Here is a 22,888-nt window from a genome sequence, read left to right as displayed (position 1 = left end):
TACAAAAATAAGCATTACTTTTGTGCAAGGAACCACCCTCACAATCTAAAAAGGATATGAGCTTCAAGGTGGAATTCAGAGAATCTTGTTGTGCTCACATTTTTCTAATTTGTACATCCTTAGCTACAGCCTCTATTTGGTAGCACTGTCGATACAGGAACTGGCTCCACTTCTCCCAAAATACAGCATTCCCAGCTGATTACCTCAGAATCTGAATCTGAACTGGAAGAAGAGGTGGGGCTGGAATTCTTAGCTGAAATTCCAGGGCTAGCAATCCCCAAGATAAGCCAAATGGCTGTTGTGAAGTAGACCACTAATCAGGGTGGAGCAGAGAAAAAGTGATATAACATAACCAGTCCCATTGTTTAATGTCACATCAAAAGAGCAGGCCAGCTGAGTAGCATCTGGCATTTCCAGCATCAAGGCCACAAGTAATAGGAACTTCCCTGAAGGTGGAGCTAACTTTGTTTGGTTGGGAAAGGAGGAGGGGGAGCCAGACTGGAATCAAGTTCGGGAATCTCCCTAATTAGCTGGCTCTCCAAGTTGATGGATGTCTTTTGCTTATGAGTTTGCAATGCTCCTTTTGCATCAGAAAGGTTGCTAGCTAACACAGGCCAGCACATAACACAGACTGTAGCAGCCACGTTTTGCTCTGCTCAGGAGAAAGGAGATTGTTGTGGGTGGAGGAGAAGACTGGTTTCCAAAGGCCAAGCTAGACCATCGAGTAGAACGTTATTTTGCTTTATCCAATCTCAGTGACTGTCCAATGTCAAAACGTACCTCCAGAACTTTTGTGAAGCACTCTTGAATTGGAACTAAAAGTGTGTTCCTTTGAGGTTTTCCATGTTCGCTGAAAGTCTAAACAAGAAGTCTATAAGTTATGGTTCCTTGCACTGACCCAGACTGCCCCAAACTGAACCTTTGTGGTAGGGAATGTCAAGATAACAGAAGCAGCAAAGATTTCAGTAATCAACTGAATTGTTTATTTTTCCTTCAACCCATGAACAAGAATTAGCGTACGACTTGCCATACAAACCAATACCAATTGGCTGGCTATGGGAAGCAATGGGATGACGTACAAAAGGGATAAAATCCCTATTCCACAACATTTCTCAGGCAATGTCCTGCATGTGTGTTGAATGTGGTTTTACAGAAAAAATATGGACTCCGGGCACCATATCCCTTGCTATCACAACTGCATGGCTGAGTGTGCCACATGAGGATCTCCAGAAAATGGAGCAAGGCAGCTTTAATTTAAAAAAATGGAATAAAGAAGAAAATTGTTAGATCCTGTTAAACACTATTTGGCATTAACAAATACTTACATAACAATATGTGTGGGCAAGACACCTAGTTTTAAAAGAAAAGTTTGCAGAATAGTAATTTTTGTAGTCATATTTGCAAGACTGGGTGAACAGGATATTCTCCCATAGCAAAAATTTCCACCGTCTGCCTTACCGTTTGTTGACCTACCCTGGTACTGAGTTTTCTGATTAGGAGCAGCTCTCCAGGGGGTCAGGCTGAGTCCTTTCCCATAACTGCTATCTGATCCGTTCAGAGCAAAATCCCATGAATGTTTAGACAAAAAAAGGCCTACAATTCCCAGCATTCCCCATCCAGCCATGTCGGCATTTTTTTCTGTCTAAACATTTAATTAGCTAGCCTGGGGGTAGAATTTGGGATTTTCTGTATGCAAAGCATGTTCCCTACAGCACAGCTATCCCTTCCCAGTGGATTGAGAGCACACTGTTCACTCATCTTGGATTGCCCACCAGTTCCAAAAAGGAAGCACAGTGGGTGGCGATCAAGTTTTTCTGATTGCTGTTGTTGTTTTTAAGATCAAGTAAAGTCAAGCAAGCATAGCATAGGATTGTTGTTGTTACAAGCCGTCAAGCTAACTTTAGTTTTGAGCTGAGGGAAGAAAGAATCTCAACAAAAGACATTTGTTCATCTGTTACTGTGGCACGAGGCACTTTCTTGCTTTCAGGAAGAATAAAATCAATCATGGAAACAGCTTTTAGGAAAGGATTGAACCAATACAGAGTGTAACAGGTCACTAATGATACAGTATACCCTACATAACTACTTCATTGTAAATGTCCATGGGCCCCATATTCTACTGAGTTGTATCTGAGTTTTCGAAATATGTTACTAAACCTCCCTCCCCGATGAAAAAGAATTAAGAAAGAAGCTCAAAAGGCAATCAAAGCTTACAAAGCACACAGGGGATTTTATGAAACCACGCAGAATAGCGAACCTTTCTGGCGACCCTTTGGTGACATCTCAACCATTTTCACTGTGTATATCTGATTCTTGCCATGTCGGCATCTTAGCCTCTTAAATATTTGGAGGCTCCTTAAATAGACAGACCAGGTAGTTCTTTTTCCCCTTCCCCTTTATTCTCCCTCCCTCCCTCTCCCTCTCTCTCTCTCTCTCTCTCTCAGTAGAATCTCTCTTAGAAAGTGCCCTTTTTGAAAAGAAAAAAGCTGTCTTTACTGGAACTCCAGCAAGTGTCATTTCCTTTTCTGTTACTTTGGCTAGCTTTTTAGGCTAAGTGACAATGCAGCTGCCGCAAGAAAAAAGTGGGTTATTCAGAGTACATCTTCAAAGAAAAAGACACGTTTAAAGGGAGCTGTTCAGTCAGGGGCAGCAAGCTTGTTATACAACAAAACACCCATTACAGGGATGATGGACGTGGCATGGAAAGAAGAGCCTTGCGGCCAAAGCCCTCCGTCCCCTGAGGTGGAGGGAGAGATGCATCCGAACAAACTATCTCTGGGATGCTGGATAGGAGCGAGTGGCTGAATATCTGAAGAGCATCTCATAGCCTTAGGGCGCAGTCCTTGGGAGAAACCGTTCTGCAGACTGGGCAGAGTGGAGAGCTGCCGGACCTTTTTCTCTTGAAACAAGTGGAGGATTGTGACTTCACTGTCATGTAATTGTAAACCTCCTGTTAGCTTTTGTCTCTATGCTTACTGGCTGCATTTCTGCTTTTCTTTTTAAACCATAAATAAAAATAGGGAAAAGAAAGTAATACATAATCAATATATATTCTCTTGTTGGGAAGAATCTGGAAGAATCTTTTCTTTTCTTTTTTCTCTATCCTACCTTACCTCACCTTTCTTTAATTTCTACACTTGCCTAACAGCTGAAGCTCCACATATACAATTCAAAGTGTTGATGATCACCTTTAAATTAAAGCCCTCATTCTGTATCATCCTGACCATTCTTTAAGATAAGATGAAGGTGCCTTTCCTATTGCCCCATCTAGAATGGAAGCATGGGATGAAGCGCAGGGCCTTCTTAGTAGCTGCACCAAGATCACAGAATGCCTTGCTGAAAGAGAGGCCCCTCGCTGTTTTCCACTGGTTGCTCAAGTCTACTTTATTTCGGGCCAGGGCTGTGGACCCTGTACATAAAAACTTCAATTCCAACCTCATCTCCTCCATTTATGTATGGTACCTTGAACTCCAACTCCTGTATTTATATATCAATATAGGAAATAAATATACACAGAAAATAATACTATTATTTATTTTCTACATTGATTTAAAGCACTCAACCTACACAAATACTGAGTCTTTAAAAATATGATGCTCTTGTAGGTACATTTTTATCAGAACCTCAGAACTACTAATTTTTGCGACACATGCTTTTTCACAATTATCATCTTCTATAATTCAGTGACACACATAATATTTCCCATCAGTTGTTACTATAAAGTGTTCAAAAACAGCTTTTTGGCCATTGTGAATTTTGTCTCGGTGCACCACTTTCACATATATATAAAATTAAAATATATCCTGAAAATATAACCTGAAAATAGGTTAATCAAATTATTACATGTGAAATAGGATATTTAACATGCTATTTATATTACAGTTTAAATTTATTAGGAGTCAGAATCGGCACATTTTTATGACTCCAACTCCAGTAACCCAAGGAATGCTTCCGACTCCAACTTCATGACTCCGACTCCATTCTGGCAACCTTTTTTCTTGCATGCGTCTAAGAATTCTTTGTGTTTCAGTTTTAATGGCTGACCTTGTCTCTTTTTTTCTTTATACTGTTGTTTTTACAAGCTTGTAATGTTTAAGGGCACCATCTACTGTAGCTGCGCGTGGCTGTCTAAACATGGAGAACGAAGGCATCCAACGGAAAGGAGTGGGACTGCTGGGGCAAGGACTGCGTCAGCGCTCCTCCTGCATTCTAGAACACCTAGATGGCTGATTTGGGCCACCGAACCATTCTGCACCTGCTCACAAGGAGGCGAGGCTTCGGTGCAAGGCTACATCATATCCTGGTAGAGCTTCCCTGCTTCCCTCCCCTCCCCCAGAATGCCCCAGAATTGGCTCTGGGGTTAGGCTGGTAGCTTCAGAGCCACAGCCAGTGCACGAAGAACCATACCAGCTGCAAGCATGGAAGGAAGGTGTTCTGAGGTTGGAATTTCAGCTCCACCCTCTGGACTTGTTTCCGAGATCAGAGCTGGAACTCCCAACTGTTCCTAAGATTGCCTAGAGAGCATCTCGCAGCCACGGGATTGTGTCCTAAATGCTGTAAGCATTTTGCATCAGAAGAACTGGATTCACATGTAGATTGGGTATGTCAGTAAATACATATAATGTTAATATTGTTCACTGTGCTTTTATTGATGCATTTTATTTGTAATCTGCCCAGATAAGACTACTGGGTAGATCAGAAGTATAATAAATACACAGACTATTTTGATGTTATGTGTAAGTCACCTCAGAAGGATTTGTACCAGGAAAACCAGGATATAAATAATTGAAAGATATCAACGCCATAAATGTTACTCAGATGTCAAGGAAAAGTGAATGGATATAAAGTAATGTGCACTTGACCTCCCTAAGCTAGATGTGAAGGACCAGGCAACCATTCAAATTTAGCTTTAATGCTTATACTTGGATCATATTTAACACTAACCAATGGCTTATTTACCCACTGTTAATCCATGGTTTGTTTTCCTACCCATTGTTTCTCTGTACAGACAGAACAAACCCTAATTTGGGTTCTCTATCCTTGAGCTGTTTGGTTCCCTCCCCTTTTCATGCCTTCAGTGTACCCCAAATGCCTTTGCTGTGCTCTGGGTGTGGGAATGTAGCTGAGAGGTTTCTTATTTTCTTTTTTAACACCACCAGACCTTCACTGCTGCCATGAAAAACAGAACTCATGGTTCTGTTCACACCTAGCAAATATGGTCTAACAAAGATAGAATTGACAACCCAACAGAAAACCACTTTCCCCCCACATGAATTGCATAGTTCATGAATTGCAACTATGGTTTGCTAGCATGACTGGGTTCATACATCACAACAACCCATGGGTTAAAGAAATGATAGGTTAGCATCATGTGTGAATCAGGTTGTACATTTGCAGGAAATAAAAAGTCTATTTCTTAATTAGAGAAGACTGATATGTGCAATTTATTGAAAAGTTCCAGTTCTTTTAAAATGCCCATGTTTATTACCAGGCCGAATAAAAAGTACTTACTTCCCCCCTTCTTCTTCTTCTTCCTCTTCTTCCTTTTACATTTTGACCATCTATTGAGCATAACCTCTATGCAGCAGTATGTAATAGTGTGGTGGTGGGTTTCACCTTGCCTAAATATGCATTTGATTGTATGTCTGCTCACCAAGTATTGCCTTAATTTCCTGTTCCAGTAGTCTGATGCATGACTCAAATGGGCAACTTCCACCCCTGCCTGTGGTTTAGCTGTCTTGGTGCTATTAAGCACTTTCAGTGAAGAGTTATTTTTTTTCTGCTTCTGCAAGTGACAATGAATAATACACTACAGAATATAAACAAAGATCGTTCCTGTCACCATGTAACTTGCACAACTTTTCTCACCCACTACTAATATTACATGAGTGAATGGCTCCTAATTTGTGGCAAAGCAAAACTGCCTTTTTGTGCATTGCTGCAAGCTTCACTTTACAATTCCACCTCTCCTTCTTCTCTTTAGTGGAGACATTTCTCTTGATGAGATGCAGAAAGGGTGGGATGTAGAGAACTTGGTTTCTGAGCTATTCTCTAGACATAGCATGCTGCAGAAAATAAAGGGACTCAGAGAGCTGGCATAGATGTGGTCGAACTATTTTCCACCTTGCTCAGCACTGTCTGCAGTAACTGGCAGTCTCTCTCCAAGGTCTCAGACAGGAATCTTGCCCAGTCCTACCTGAGAAAGCCAGGGATGAAATTTTGGACCTTCCACTTCCATAGTAAGTTCACAGGCAAATTATTTTACTGGATTTGGGTTCCATCCTTTGAGGCAACTTCCACTGTATTCTGGGACATGTGCTTGGACTCTGAGATCCTTGAGAGAAACAGAAATCTTACCCTAGAGCAGCATGCCTCTGGGTACCTGTTGCTGGAGGAAACAAGCAAGAGGATGGTGCTCTTCTGTTTTTCTCAAGTACCAGGTACTCCCAATAGGTGCCTGGTTGGTCACTGCTGGAACTCTGACCCAGTGGGGATTTTTGTCCTGTTCTCAGCTCTGAAAGTCACCATGCACACTGGCATGATTAACATATGGACAACTAAAATGGCTAATTTTTAAAAAATGAGAGCCAGCTAAGCTTTCCCAATATATCGCAATAGCTGTCCCTAACATGATATTCTCCAGCTGTCATGGGCTACAACTCCCATTAGCCCAAGGCAGCACAGCTGAGGTCAAAAACGTCTTTAGGACATCAGCCTGGGGAAGAGCAGAATAATACCCAAATGAACTGAAAAGATGTTCATTGCCTTACTTTTACTTCCTGTTGGTTTTTTCATAGATGCAGCTTGATCTTCAGAAATGGCAAGTCGCCTCAAGACATCAGCCAAAGCTGCTTTCAGTACTGTGATTTCATCTTCTTGCTGCTGTACTCTCAATTCAAGAGCTGAAAGGCGGTCTTGGACATCAGATGTACTTGCTGCAGAAATGCTATCATCTGTTTAAAAAAAATAAGAAATAGAAGTATGCTGAAGCATGTTTTAAACCTGTTTGACAAGATTTCAATACGAAAAAGGACATATTTATTTGTTACATTTATATCAATCATGCTATACAAAATACCCAGGAAGGTGTACAATCAAATCCATATCAGGAATAAAACACAAAAGTGGTCAGCAAAAATGCATGTAAAAACCAAAGAGTATATTGGTTTTTTGAAGCATTTTCCCCACTTCCAACAGACTGATTTTACACCCAAGCACCTTCCTTAATCAGATAGCTTCCAGAAGATTTTCACATAACTCTTATCATCCATAGCTATCATGGTCAAGAATGTTGGAAACTGTCATCTAGAAAACCTGTGCATGGATGGACCAGAATCTTCTGCTATGCCCCATCTTACATACATAACTCACCTACCAAGTAAAAGCTGCCATTCAATATTGATTTAAAGTAGCCTCCATAAGGTGGTGGTGGTATTACTGTGGTGGTTATGGGGGGCAGAGGGCTTATTACCTTGTTCTTACTTCAGAATATTGATTTTCCTGTTTTAAACCTGCTTCATGTAATAACCAGCTTCTGGTGAGTGACAATGCAAGGCAAATGAAAGACATCCCTGTTCTTTGTACTTATTTTTGTTTCCTGCAGTGCTCAGCTCCATTATTTGTCCTGCCTGTTTCCATGCCCAGAGTAGGTGACCAGTAAGGAGATGAAAGTTCTTTTTCCTTCCACTTCTCTGCCATTTGGATTAACATGGATTGACTGCCAATATCAGAGCACTCTTTCTCTGCTATGTTTCATATAATATGTTCTGATCTTTGCAAACCACCTAGAAATCACCTAGGCTGTCTAGTGATATAGAAATGAAATAAATAAATGAGATTAATACTGTTGCAACTTAAATATAGTTAAGGTATATATCAAGTGAAGCATGTTATTCATTTGGTCTTATGCCATGAACAAAACTAAAGCACCAGAACAAAATAAAATCTGAAGCCAGGATTTACAAACCAGTTTCCATGTGATTAGATAAGCAGCTAAAAACGATGAAGATGAACAATCATTAAGACAATCACATATTCAGGAAGAACCATAACAACAAAAATAGGCTCTGGAGAAGATGCTTGACAGTTATAAATCTGTTATGGATGGCTAATTATTTTTTGTGGCACTGACACACACACACACACACACACACACACACACACTGGCAAGAAGCTGCTCTAGATATCTGTCTTATTTTCTTGTGAATGTTATAGCACAATAGTGGATGAATCCTGTAATGAAATCAATCATCTTTGCAAATAACCTTAAGTTCAATGCAGCATCACCACTGTGGCCATCTAAGACCTTAGTAAGCATACAGTATGAAATAGACATTCAAACCTTAGTCTTGGAGTGTAAAGCAGGGCCCATGTATCTGCTGGTTCAGTTACTCTGTTTTCATTCAACTCGAGTTGACTTCGGTCCAAAAGAGAAGTCATAAAGTGCTTGCTTTAAGTGAAAATTCTCGATTTAATAGGAAAATTTAAAAAAAACCATATGCTGAGCTTGCTAAGATCCTATGGATATGCAGGTTCTGCCATACTGAGATCATCTCAATCAAATATGCCAAGCAAGAAAAACTTCCTATTTTTTAATTGGGAAATAGCATTTGAAGTAATTCCCATAACTACCTTCTTGATCTTCAGTCTTAACTACAGTTTTGACTCTTGCCTACATTCCCAGAGCATCCTACTCCTATTAGAAGTGGTCCTCCTTCATGAGTATATATTTTGAATGATACTAATGAGCAGCATAAAGACAACTTTAAAACTATTCTAATAATCCAATAGTCTAAAAATGGCTAGCCGCAGAACAGAGTACTCAAAAATCAGTCTCTAAAGTAAATCTACTACCACAAAACTAGTCAAAGTAGCATTCATTTCTTTTCTTAGAACTGATACTGGGATATGATTCATTCCACCCATCCATTACTGGCATTTACAAGATGTTTCACTGCAAGTATTATTTTAAAATTTGGCCATTATTAATCTACTCCGTAAACCTTTTCAGCAATTACATATATTGGTTGCCCAGCATCCACATCAGCAAATTAATAATTGTTTTGACTTGATTGAGTAGTAACTTAAAACCAGCCTATCTCAGATTTTCCAATGCAAAACTGAGAGGGAAATGGCGATCATGTGATTCTAGGATATTACAGTGGTACCTTGGCTCACGAACTTAATCCATTCCACGACTCTGGTTGTGACCCAAATTGGTTGTGACCTACGTCAAATTTCCCCATAAGGTTCAATGTAAATAAGGTTAATCCGTTCTGTAACTTTTTTTATCAGAAATTTTGAAACAAAGTGACAAAGAACAACAAAGTACTGTACAGTACAGTGGAGAACACTAACCTGTGGGGGGGGGGAGATTATTGTTTTGAGGGAGAGTCCCCCTCCATAAGGACATTGGGGAGATCTCTTTCAGGGGTTTCCTCTCTTTGTCTCTTAGCTACAGGGTCAATTTTGGTGAAAAATCTGTCTATAGTCACTTGTTTTTTCCTGCGCTGCATAACCCTCCGGAAATGAGAGACCACATTACGGTTCATCAGATTCAGCACTCTGTTTGTTGCATGTATGTTGGGGTGGTGCTTCTCAAAGAAACGCTGGCATGAGTGCGCTCCTGCAGGAAAGATGGGCGTAACCTCAGCCACCCGCTCCCAACCAGCATGATCGCGGCCATCTCCTCACCCCCCACCCCGAGTGGGGAGTTGGCCAGGATCGCAGTTGCGTTCATGCAGGGAAGACGTGCATGATCACAGGTGTGCTCCTGCGAGAAAGACGGGCACAGCACAGCACAGCCGTGATCACTCGTGTGTTCCCTGCACGAACGCGACTGCGATCATGGCCATCTCCCCACTCGCCGGGGGGGGGGGGGATGGCTGCGATCTTGGTTGCCACCCAAAGTGGAGTTTGTGACCCAAGTCAAAATTTTCATGAAATTTTTCTTTGTGACCCAAGGCGTCCGTGAGTGAAGGTACCACTGTAGTATCATCAGCAACTTTACTTCTATACTGTCCAATAGTTGATGCTCTCTGGGTAGTTTACAAGGGGATAAAGGGGATAAGTATCTAGAAATGAAAAAGTGCTATCAGTGTGTGCCACAAGCATGATACTATGGCATGAAATGGGTTCTTTGGGACTTACTCACAGAACCACAATGTGCAAGTTGTTGGTGATGATTCAGCAATTGAAACCACTACCACATGACGGTTGAACAGCAGCATTCAGTCTATCTCATGTTTTCAAAGCCCACAAAGCCAGGAAGCTTATGCTGATACCTTCACAGATGTGCTTTATGATCATTAATAATGTTGTGCAATGTCACAAATTACACTTGCTTACAATTTGCCCTCTATGCACTCATATTTTTCTTTGTCTTTCTGGTCCAAATCCAGCTGGGGAAAACAGCATACCTGGGGCCAGCAAAGAATCCCCACACTGTTGTGGCCCTGTATTATTTTATGAAGTATCTGAACCTTATTGTATTGTGAGAAGATCCTACTCTGAGTTCACCCGTGCCTGCTTTTCCTTATAAGAAAACACAATTTGTGGGGTTTATAAGGGTGGTGTCTCTTCTTTGTATGGTTTTTGGAGACCCACCTTAACTAAAGGGGTTTCCTCATACTTTTTTTTTTTTTTTAAGAATATGAACATTTTCTTTAGTGCAATCACAACTCTGTTGAAATGTAGTGGCCAGTTGGGGTCATCATGCAGACATCCGCCAAAGCTGATAATGGAAAAGCACGACATTTGGACGGTGAAACAGACCAGTCAAGAAGTTGAGGAATCCCTAAAGGTTATTAGCAAGAGGATGAATAAGCACCTGTTATGTCTAGGGATAGTCTAGGGAATTTGCCCTTCCAACTCCGATTCTATTTCAACAAGTGCTCCAGATGCACATTTGTAGCTTTCAAATATCTTTAAAGGGGACTTAAATAGCTTGCATACACATGTAAGTATCACACTGTTATGGACATTTCAGAACTGCTTAACATTTTGCATTTCATGTGCCAACCCCCACTCTCCTAGTGGCTTTGAGCAGCTGTACTCTTGGTGATAGAGATAAGATGCCTTTTTGTAAATGCAAGCAAAACCTGTAATGGTTGAGCTTTTAAAAGTAGCTAAATTAGTGGAACACTTTAGAAAATTGTTTAAAGTAACATCTGTTGCCCAGGCCAAATAACAGGCACTAAGCTCAGCCCCGCCCCCCAACCTATTATCCTCCAGCTGTGTTGGACTACAATGCCTATCATCACCAGCCACCAGGCATTCTGTCTGGGGATAATGGGACACAACTGCAGAATACCAGCTTAGAGAAGGATAACTCTGCTATTTGAGACTCATGCTCTGGGTAAACAGGATTAATTTGTCCTGGGTTTAACTCTCAAAAAGCCCTCAATATGCCAGATATTCTGTCCCATAAGAGCTAAGTGGCATCCCCTTCCTCAAACTAATACAGGAGGGTACTCAACAGCAAACCAACTGGAATATGGGCATGCCCTTAAAAAATGTGTTTTACAGAATCATTAGCTGCACACATTCAATGGAACATGAGAAAGGACCACAGATCTGTCTTCGGCTTTGTACCCCGAAGGCTTAAGGTTCAAATACTGACATTTCCAGTCAGATGCATCCCTGGAAGGAGGTAACAGCAAAACCTCTGCATGAAACTGCAAAGAACTGCCACAAATCAAGACAACAATACTGGGTTCAATGGACCAAGCAGCTTTCTATGTCTGACATCCATGTTCAGAGGAAGTTTGTTCTAAGCTAAGGATACTAAAGGCCTCAATTTGGCACTGGCTGCAATCTCACAAAAGTGTTGTTTTGTCAGTAATTTGTAACTAGATGCTGGGCTTGGTAGGCTTGTTCTGACTCAGTAAGTCAATTCTTAAGATAAATTAAGGATAGTAGCCTAATTTGGGTGTTAGGGTTACTCACATTCCAAGAAAGTGTGCCAGGAGCATGGGCACGATGACTCTGGGCATTTCTCCTCGGAGGAGAAGGCTTCGAATGTGCCTCATGCTAGAAGCATTCAGAGGCTCATGTCCCCAGGAAGCAGGTGTTAACCCAAGATATCCTGACCATAGCCAAGATGGGCCTAGTCCTTCTGGGTTGATGCCTTTACGACCTACCTCCTTGAGCAGCAGAAAGCTGGGTTTCTGGGATAGAAACAGATGCTGCGTGGTCACCAAGCCCCTGAGAACACTAGTCTCAAGAAGCAGGCCAGTAGTGCCCTTTTCAAAAAAAGTTGAAGCACTCCTCGGGAACAAGCCCTGTAGCATGAGGCAGCTGTAGTCTGGGCAGGGTAGTTCTGGCTGTATCATTTCTCACTTTTAACTTGAGAGCTGCTGGAATGCCTGGTCTTCAGTTCTGGTTTCTGTATCATATTTCTTTTCATGACCTTGTGGTGTGTTTGGACCTCCATGCTACAGACCCCTGGATTTCTACCTGACTTCTTTCAGACTGTATTTTTACTCGATCGATCTGCTGGCGTTTGACCTTAGCTAGCTGCAGTCATCACTTTGGAAAACCCTGTATATGCCTGGTGCTTGGCCATCTGGATTCTAAACTGACCACTCTGTTCCACACACCCTTGTATCTGCCTAGCAAAGTGCCAGGACTCAGTTTAGAACATCACAGCAGGGGTCAATATCCTGGTGCACTCCACTCACCGCACTGCAATGGCCATTCAAAATCCAGCTGAGCACGCTTAGAATGCACCCCATGTTGGGAAACCCTTTGTGACTGGGGCCAAAACAGATATTACCTGAAAGAAGAAGGCAGCAGTTATGTCTTCTTTTCATATTGATTCTAGAGTAAGGGCAGAACAGCTGATCTAGATAAGAACCTGGTGTGGGAGAAGGGGATGCAGTCCCACCCCCTTCAATGGGCCCAATCTGGACTGAGCTCCCTGCAGTAACTATTTCAAAATAAAGATCCAAACAGCAAATGAATTACTATTTTGGAAGAGAAATTCCAGGCATGGGGATTACAACCAAACAACAGGAGAAGGGTTGCAGTCCCCCCCTTTCAGCATTAGGGTTTCAGGGCAGATCAGACCTCTGCAAAGAGTAACAGTGGAGGCAGGGGAGACATAGCTGCTAGGTTTGCCCTTCAAGCAGTGCCTGTTTGGGCCCAGTTCGTGATTCTGAGTGTATTTAGCCAAACATGCTCTCAGACCTTTGCACAAAGGACAGTGGAGGGGATTCTGGGCATAGCGCTCCTGTGTGCATGGCCACTGCCTTCCGCGGGCATTTGCAGTGCTCACTGAGCACAACAAGCAGCCTCAGTGACACAGTGTCAAGGTAAACAGAAATGAAGCACATTGGAGTTAAGCACCTATATGAAAAGAAGCAAAATGCTACCCATTTATTTATTTCACTTAGGTCATCCTTGAAATTCACAATCACCTGCTCAAGTCAAAAACAAAAGCAGAGCAAAAAGAGCAATATCCTAGGAGTTCACAAGCACAATCCCAAGGTGCAAATCCTAGAGCAACATAGGCTTCTTCCAGGCCTACTATAACACATAAACCTGGGCAAACCCAAGTTAGGAATGCATCATCTTTGGGTTCCCACGCAGACCTAGTCTATTTATTAAAAAACAGGATGGGCTCAGCATGAGGGATGTGAGTTGGAAAGACACAGGAAAAGGTGTGCATTTTGCATGCTTATTGCCAGATTAAGTCTGTGATTCCAAACTGCAGATGCACAAACTAAGATTCGGGTAAGTCTCTGAAATCAGAGGCTTAGAAGCATCTAGTGACAAGGTGCAAGATCTACCACTGGACCTTGTGCTGTGCATTTGCTCTAGTTGGATGTTCAACTTGCACCAGAGAGTGAAGGAGCCTGCGGTGCCTCCTAGAATCTGCTTAAGAGGCCTCAGGCTCTCCCCGTCTCCATCCCCAAGCACGCTGCCCTTTCCCCTCTGTAAGGCTCACTTGCAACTTCAGGGGAAGCAGCTGGCATAGGTCTTTCCACACTGGCTATGAAGGGGCAGGGAGGGGCCTGGGATTCCACAGAATCCTATGACCTCTCACATGTTGTCAGGAGGCCATAGGACTGCACCTTGTGTCCTGTATCTGCTTAAACGGAGTTCCCATTCAAACACACATTTCACCCATGTGTCTTCAGCAAGTTCCCTGTGACTGAGATACACCATTATAAACAACAGGAATTTCTAGGACAGCTAGAAAGAGTATGATTCAAAACAGTATGGAAAGTGCTTTCACATGCTTATTAAATATTCCCTGTATATGACAACAATGGCTTGAGTACGTTTTTTGTCTTTGTGGCATGGACTCTGGTACATTTCTGCCCAGAAGGAAAGTTGCATTGTTGAAACCCATCATTTCCGGATCAATTCAGGAACATTATATCGAAGACAAAACAGAAAAAATGTATTGAAGTAATTATGCTGGATAATCTAAGACAGAGCCAACTTGCCTCTTCATTTCTGGACTCTGTTTATTTTATTCTGTCACTGATGTTAGCTTGCAAGTATTAGTTATCCCAACTCAATGAAATGCGCAGGGGACAGTGCGTCAAGCTGCCTGACTTTGAACTGAAAAGCAGCTTCTCCACCAACACAAGGTCACATTGACTTGTGTGAAGCACACGTGTGTTCCACTGTTTCCAAATAGGATCTTTATATCTTTGGACAGGTAAAACAGAAAAATTGCAGTCCCTGAACAAAGGGAACAGTTTCAGTAGTTTCTCAAAGAGAAGCTAACAACTACAGCAAAAGAAGAAAAAAAAGGGCTGCTTGCAATTTTGCACTGTTGCACATCTGGATTAAAATCCACTGGAATTGACACTTCACAGGGGCAGAGGTTGCCATGAATGTTAGGTTCCTAGCACCATATCTGTTACAAGGATAGCATAGAGAAACCTTTCCCAGCTTGGTTCTATCCAGGTGTTCTGGTCCACGACTCCCATTACCCCAGCTCTTGGCTATGTTGCCTGATGCTGACAAGAGTTGCAGTCTAAAACATCTGGAGGGTGCCAAGTCAGGGAGGGTTGAAGTAGAGCTTGAAAAGTACAACCAGTGGAGTCTATGCAACCCTGGGCTTTCAGGCTCTTGCACAGCTTTCATTCACTTATATGGGACTCTTGGGAAGCAAGGCGGGGGGGGGTCTTTCCCTCTCTTTTAATAATAGAAACTGCTTTGGCCACAACTGAAGATCACGGATTAAACATCGCTCCATGCATGCTGCATGCCGTATTCAGACTGGGGTCATAAACTTACTTTTAAGTAAAAGAAAATGAAGAACCACAACCTTCACATTTAATGCAATGGGCAGTTTGACCAGCTGGAAAGTTTCTTGGATGACTGTTACCCTTTCTTGGATAGCCTGGATTTCTTCATCATAAATACATTTAAGATTGATTCATGAGTCTTAAAAAACCCCAAAACCCCAAACCTATGTATGCAAAAGAAAGAAACAAAGAAACACACTTCGAAAATAACATTCCAGAATATAAATAGCAGGGAATCCCCCCCATTCTCATTCAAGGGAGTACAACTAGGACATCCTGCTATAAGGACCAGCCAGTGCAAAAGAAAATATACCATAGTGCACTCCTTCAATTCAATGTAAAGCTTATGTTGTTACTGATTAGTAAAACAAGCACTGTAGGGATGCTTGGATGTTAACATCAATGAAATAAATAAGAAATGAGCAGGTGAATATTAAGTACTTTTGCTGTTTGTACTATTCCACAGACAACTTTTATTCAACTATCTCTAAACTAAACCATTCAAAGGGCATGGTTGGAATCTGCAACTTACCAAACTCTACTCTTAATCCTCCTATGAGGTCACTCATACTCAGCAATCACGTTGGGTTGAATTTAAGATTTAAAGGGATGTGGCTCTAATTTTTAATAACGACAGAAGATTCAGTGAAAATTCCAAGTTCCCAGAGGATCAAACCCTCACGTTACCCTGTCCATTATCTATTCAGCAACTTTTCTAATAACCCAATCAAAACATTTACCCAAAAGAAAGCCTGGGTACTCTCAAGGGGACCTTTTTCCAAGCACACGTCCAAAGACTGCAATCCTTTTGCAGAAACTGTCACCACAGCAAGGGACAGACACCCTTAGACTATGTGGTGTAGTAATTACATTTTTAAAAATCCAGTTTGTTCAGTTTCCTGCTATGTGCAGACATAGAGAAATAATGGCCTCCTGTAAGTAACACACGCTGAGGCCAAAGACACGTATTCCAAAAATATTTCTAGAAAGCCTTTCTGAAAGAAATTTCAGAAAAAGCCACACTAGAACTGTCTCTTACATTTGTGTACAGGCTTCCCAATTCTTGTGGCTAAAGTGGCATTTGATAGCTGCATTTTTCCTCTCTGCACCTCTGTAAACTTACCTTTCATATTGTGCATGTAATGATGTCTAATTTAATGAGACAAAAATGATTGCACTAGAAAACTAACATTCAAGGAAAAAGCTAAGACTCTAGAACTCTACTGCTGGTTAGGCTTAAAAAAATCCTACCATGCATACACTGTCCAGCCACACCAACAATGCTGAGCTAAATGCATGTGAAAGGACAAAGCACTTTCGGACTCCTGGCTCCCAAAACCCCCAGGCTCTCATAATATTTTAAACCTTTCCAAATCTCTTCACGCTCTACTCCAACCAATGCTAGATGTGTTTTGACACCTCTGTGCTTTTTAAACAAATGAACAAACAACTCCATCACCACCACCTGTACAGTCTTTTTCCCTGGGAAAACGGTATTGAAACCCTTTGATTACATTTATGCACAGCAGGTTGGGGAAGGCAGACAAAGAATAAAAACACAGCTGCAATTCAGTGGCCTGGACTTCAGAAAAGCCCAGGGTGTCTCCTCCCATTATTCCAAGCAGAGTTCTAATTTAGTCCCACATCATAGACTTGGTATGTTTAGAGATGTTCTATGTAGAGGGCCATTTGCACGAGTGTGCTATTTATAAATGATGTTTTGCATATTACCTTTGTTTTGAAATACAGGATGTCATACAAGGCTTTGTTTATGTGGACTAACTAATACCAGCTGGAAACTAACTGATACCAGGTGGAGAATAATTTCACCAGCCACGTTTACATCAAGCCTAATATATATGCACTCATTAAAGTCCTCTTTTCCCAGGCAGTGCTACTGCAACAGATGTCTGAGCTTATTTCACTATCTGTACCCTGGCATGTATCTCCAAGTCCAAAATGTATGCATGCCCTGTTATGTCTGAAAGGCATGTATTTGCAAACCCAGCTGCATTATCTCTTCAATCCTGGAGCAAGTTTGGGTCGCCACCTCATTTTTTAAAATATATTTCAAAGGAAATGTGCCTCATCTTACAGGTATACACTACTGGCATTTGCTGCAGGGGGCATGCATTTATATTAACCTTATAAATAACCCCCAACAGCAAGAAAAACATTCCTATTAGCCTGATGGCTACTAGCAGATGAGAGACTGGCTGGTTTCACACATTCCTACAAGCAACTTGTGTGGTTCCCACAGCGCTTAGTTTTTTGCCTGATTGTGCCTGACAGACAATCATACAGTCGCTTACACTAGCACAGGTTACACGTTCTTTGCTTAGTCCTCTCACTGTTGGCAAATATCCCATCAGCCACTACACCTGAAATTCAATCCCACACTGGATGGATAGTTGGGGCAGCTCCTGCACCTGCCACTCCTTCCAGGGAACTCTGTGGTAGCTGAATACCAGGGCTGTGGAAATCACAATGCCAAGCTCAGACTAGTGAAACACGGTGAAGTGTGGAAACCATGGGTCAGACCACTGTGTCCTATTGTGGTGTCTAAAACCCAAACATGCCATGCTGTTTGGACAACACAACAGACCACCCTGTTCAAAAAACCACCGAGACTTCTTATGCTCCATGAAGCCACCCACTGGGAACTACAATTCTATGCTGCGTGTAGCGGAGGGGCTTCCTTTGGCTAACCACCTGCTAGTTTCCATGTTGAGGGTGCTCTGCCCTGCCATTTCCAGTATGATCATCTGTCCACGTAGAATTCAATGCACTCATACATAATTTCTTGTCACCTATGCAGACCAATCTAATACTGAAAGGCAAATATATGGCTAAAAGTAAGGTGAAAAGTAAGACAGAGAAAAAACATAAAGTGAAAGTCAGATACCGCAGGCTTGCAGTTCAGCAATTCCACACCACTCATTGATTCAATGGGTGACTTTATGAAGTTGAAAAGCATTTTGCAACTGATAAATAAGGGGTAGGTTGCACAATTAACATCCTCAAATTGAGCAGCACCGTGTTTTTTTATAAAAGAAGTGGGATTTGTCATCTGGAAATAAATTAGGATAAGGAGATACAGCTGCCAAGGTGCAAACTAGGTTTGGGCAGGAGAAAGAATGTCAAGTCCATCCAAGAAATCTGGTTGTACAAGCTCTGACTTGTCTTGATTAGTTCTTGAAATGTGATTCTCTTCAACATTTCTGTAAGCTTTTTACTTCCTTTGGATCCATGCTCAAGAAACCTTTGAATCTGTGCTGTCACCCCCCCACAACGTTTTGCATTCAGTTTTCTTGCAACTATCCTATGATAGTTGCACCAGCAGCTGTGCGAAACAATTAGGATTTCCAAGTGTCCACTTTATTTAAAGGGCTGCCAGAGGTGTTCTGTTTTGAAGGAGTCCTCTTGAATTCAGCCTGATTCTGATTCAAAGATTTTAAATAACCATCAGAAAGAACAGTTGGCCCTTTAATTTATATTTGTGAGCTGCCCTGAGGCTTCGGCGAATGGGGCGGCATAGAAATTTTCTAAATAAATAAATAAATAAATAATTTGCTCACTGGCAGCACCTTGACAGATGATGGAAAAATGCTCCCAGGACACCTGGTCAGTGCCTTCCCTGTGAGGGTGCATGCATGTATTTCTATTTATAGTATAATTATTATTTCTAGATGTGAATCATAGCGTATGTATTAGCATATGAAAATGTTCTACACATCACCATATGCATGTGCACTAATATTACTGCTGTGTGATGGAAATGCACCATCTGATTCTGTTGCATGTGTGAACAGAAGGAAATATATTGCATATACAGTATGGCAGCCTTCCGAAGCTGATGTCCTCCAGATGTGTTGGACTCATGACTGGGAATGATGAGAATTGCAGTCCTACACATCTGGAAAGCACCAGACTGGGGGAAGTCTCACATAAGGTACTTTAGACAGGAATCACTTGTGCTTACTCAGCTTATTGATGGTGCAATTCACCCAGGTGAAGAAGAAATGCTAATAGGAAAAAGAGTGCACAACATAATCAGTAGAATGCCATGCTGGACCATGGAAAGTTTCCATACAATGTTGCATCAACTAATGAAACAGTGGGAATCTAGGCTAGACATCTATTTGGCATGGCTGTCTCTGAGAACCCATTTTCCACAGAATGTCTTTCTCCTAACAGGAGTATAGCTCTCAATTTATAAAATGGTGAGGGCAGGAAGACAATCAGCCTTCTTGGTTGCAGCTACTGGGATGAATTATTATGGTCTTTAGAAGGTGGTAGCAAAAATGGCACATGATGGATGGCTGATGTTGCCAATGTAATTATGGCTGTCCCTTTAAAGTGTTAATTACTGCTGCCTGGTTGATTTTAAAAATGAATGAATGAAGAGTAGGCATCTGTAAAGTTTATCCAGAGGTTAACTGTTATATAACAAATAGTGTGAGAGCGGAACTGTAATTCTATAAAAGTAATCTCTTTATATTTAGCTTAATATGAGCATTATGTTCTTTCATGAAATTACTTCCTTTATTTCGATTTCCAGTCAAATAGCATATACAATGACCTTGGAATCCAGACTAAAGAAATCAGAAAAGGCCACACACTTTCACCAAAAGAAGAACCTCACCTTACTTTGTTTTCTACTTTATACTGTTGCAGAAGCCGAAGCTGGTGCAGAATGCGGCAGCCAGATTAATTACTGGGACACGGAGGTCCAGACATGTAAGACCATTTCTGGCCCACTTGCATTGGCTGCCTATATGCTTCCAGTCCCATTTTCAAGGTGCTAGTCTTAACCTATAACCCTTACCTACATGGCTTGGGATCACAATACCAGTCAGAGCACCTCTCCCAACCCCAATATACCTGGACACCATGCTCAGCCTCTGGGTCCTTCCCCCAGCTGCTAACCTCGCTAGTTGCCAGGTGCCAAGGTACTTTCCCTTTTTGCCGGCTCAGGGGATGGCAACTAGGAGGAGGGCCTTTTCTGTGGTGGCCCTCCTTCTGCGGAACAACCCTCCTGCTGTAGCCTGCCTGGTGCCAACTTTGCTATCTTTTGGGCCAGGTTAAGACAGCCCTGTTCAGGGGTCTGACCCAATTAGCCAGGTGCCTTTTTTTTATTCTTGGTTGGGTCTTTTTAATGGTCTTTTATTTATTTATTATTTATTTATTAGAACATTTCTATTCTTTTAATGTTTTTATGCTATTTTGAATTAATTTTTAACTCTGGTCAATGCTTTTATCTATTGTATTTTATTGTCTTTATACTTTATTGTAAAGTGCAGAGAGAACTTTGGCTACAGGAGGTAGAAAATGAAATGGAATAAATAAATAAATAAATAAATAAATAAATAATAGCACTATACTTCTCAACCTAGCTATCATTTATCAGTCTTATAAGCTAGGCTTTCCTCATCATTTTGCACACTGCTGACATAGCCTAGGTTATTCTGAGTATAGCAGAAGAAGGTAAGAGATGCTGTGTGATATCACTTACCTAGAAAGGGAAATGCAAACCAGAGGTGAACAACACTCTGAGAGTATATTCAAGATAAAATTTGGATCCTGACCCACAAAAGACAGAAGAGTTACAACAACTTGCCTTTGGTGTGCACTGCAAACCACAATTTATAGAATTATCTGCTATAGCTATCTGCTCCCTCTTTTATAATGAATGAATTTGAAATCCCATAAACATTTGCAAATTGCTTTACTCTGCCTCCTAAGAAAAAGAACAGAAGGAAGGTTTTCATGGGAGGTTGAGGCTTGGCCCTAAAAGCTTACCATATTCTCCGGAATTCTTCCATTTATGTTTTCTCTGTCTGGGTATAGATACAATTGTGTATAAATTCCAAGTTATACCGATGTTTATTTTGTGAAACTTTTGCTGCTGTTATTATTGCACTGGGTTTTAAAATTATGAATTGGATTATATGCATTTTTATGTTGTGTGCTGCCCTGAAAGGCATCCTCTAAATATTTTTAATGAATAAAATAAACAAAACTAGTTATTTTAAATTATCTTATGCCGGCTTTTAAGGTTATAAAGAGAAAACAGATAATAGTTAATGGTTAAAATATCAGCCTCTGCAGTCCCCCCCTTCCATGTGAGGGAGAGAGCAGGTTGGTGCTCTGTTTGTGGAATGCTATCATTAAGGCAGCCTCCCCTAAACATACCCTGATGCCTGTTCAGCGCTAGTTTTATCTGTGCTGTTCTATGAAGCTTTGATTTGCTATTATTGATTCCACTATTATCTTAGAATCAAAATATCTCTGAATTTTGTCATGCTGTTCATAAGCTCTCCTGAAAATATTTTTTATTGAAGGGCAGCATGTGAGCCCTTAAAAACAACCGCATTAGGTCCTCTTGAAAGCAAAAATCTCAATGGTAGAATGAAAAACAAGTCACTTACTCAAACCATCCGAATAATTTGTTAGGAAATATCAAGGTATCAACGCTGCCCCGTGCCCATTCTGAATCTGTGCAATTTAGCACCAGTTGCTTTATTCAGAATATTCAATGACATTTCCAACCACTTTTCGTGGCAAAAAAGTCATCCTTGGCTACAGAAATACTGGTTCATGTGATCCCTGGTAAAACTGTCACAATAAAAAGAAAGGCAGAATTCTGTAAGAGGTCTTTGTGGTTTTGACAAAAGGTTGCACACAGCTGTTGTCTGTAGGAAGAAAAGATTGCATCTGCCCATAGTAAGCCTATAAGAGTAGTCTATATTATATTGGATTTTTGCTATCTCCAGTGTCATCTGAAAGTGTTAAGATTTCAATCAACATTAATGGTTATATTGCAATGTTCTTTGATCTGCATTACTAGTATAATTCAGTCAGATGACCTGGCTTTGCACAAATTACTTTTGGGCATTCTGAACCAACTTGACTGCTTGGGTTAAGTGACAGGAAGTGGCCCTATCTCTTTTATTCTACCGTTTGCTACCCAATATGACTCAGCCAAGCTGGGTGAGCTATACTGGGAACTGCAGGTCTTCTTTTCATACAAAAATATGCATATTTACCAAACCTGAAGAAAATGAAATGTGACTTTTTCCTGAAATGCAGCAGAACCGGAAATTTGTGCAAGTTCTTGTTCAAACTGATCCTGAAAGTAACTTTAAAAGAAATGCATGCGACCAGTGTGAAGATAAGTGTTACTGCTTTTTAAATGTTACAACTAAAACTGAGCAGTAATAACCAGCCCACAAAAAGAATGATTCATGAACCTAATTTATTAAAGCCTGTGCAAAATTTAACAAATTTGTGTTTGCAAAGTCTGCACATTTTCTCTTAAAGGGTGCAGTTTAAGGGTATGATTCATTTGAACAATACAAATTTACTATTCAGTGTTCTTAGTAATTTTTATCAAAAAGATGCTTCATCATATCTACCCCTTATACACAGTTAATCAATTAAAAACTTTCAGGTTTATGTATGAAATGGAACTGGGGTTCACGCCTTTACTGGGGTGAACAGGACGCTCATAATAAGGTGGAATATAATTATAAATAAAGGGTTACATATACTTCAGTCATAGAGAAATACCCACTTGAACTGAGTTCCCTGCGTTCTATGTACAGCCTGGACCAGGCAGC

General features: G+C 41.1%; 1 protein-coding gene across 3 annotated transcripts in view; it reads right to left on the bottom strand.

Moving 5' to 3' along the window:
- EML4 (EMAP like 4) overlaps positions 1-22,888 on the bottom strand; it is a 180,657-nt gene that overhangs the window by 86,407 nt on the left and 71,362 nt on the right. For all 3 annotated transcript variants that reach the window (XM_044428748.1, XM_044428746.1, XM_044428747.1), the window contains exon 2: positions 6,771-6,953. In XM_044428748.1, the coding sequence (XP_044284683.1) occupies positions 6,771-6,953 (183 nt within the window). The remainder of the gene's footprint in view (positions 1-6,770; positions 6,954-22,888) is intronic.

This window comes from Varanus komodoensis, unplaced genomic scaffold (genome assembly GCF_004798865.1).
Source record: "Varanus komodoensis strain SLA01 unplaced genomic scaffold, ASM479886v1 scaffold2, whole genome shotgun sequence".
Taxonomy (NCBI): Eukaryota; Metazoa; Chordata; class Lepidosauria; order Squamata; family Varanidae; genus Varanus; species Varanus komodoensis.
The sequence above is the reverse complement of the archived record's forward strand: the minus strand, read 5'-3'. Positions and strand labels throughout refer to the sequence as shown.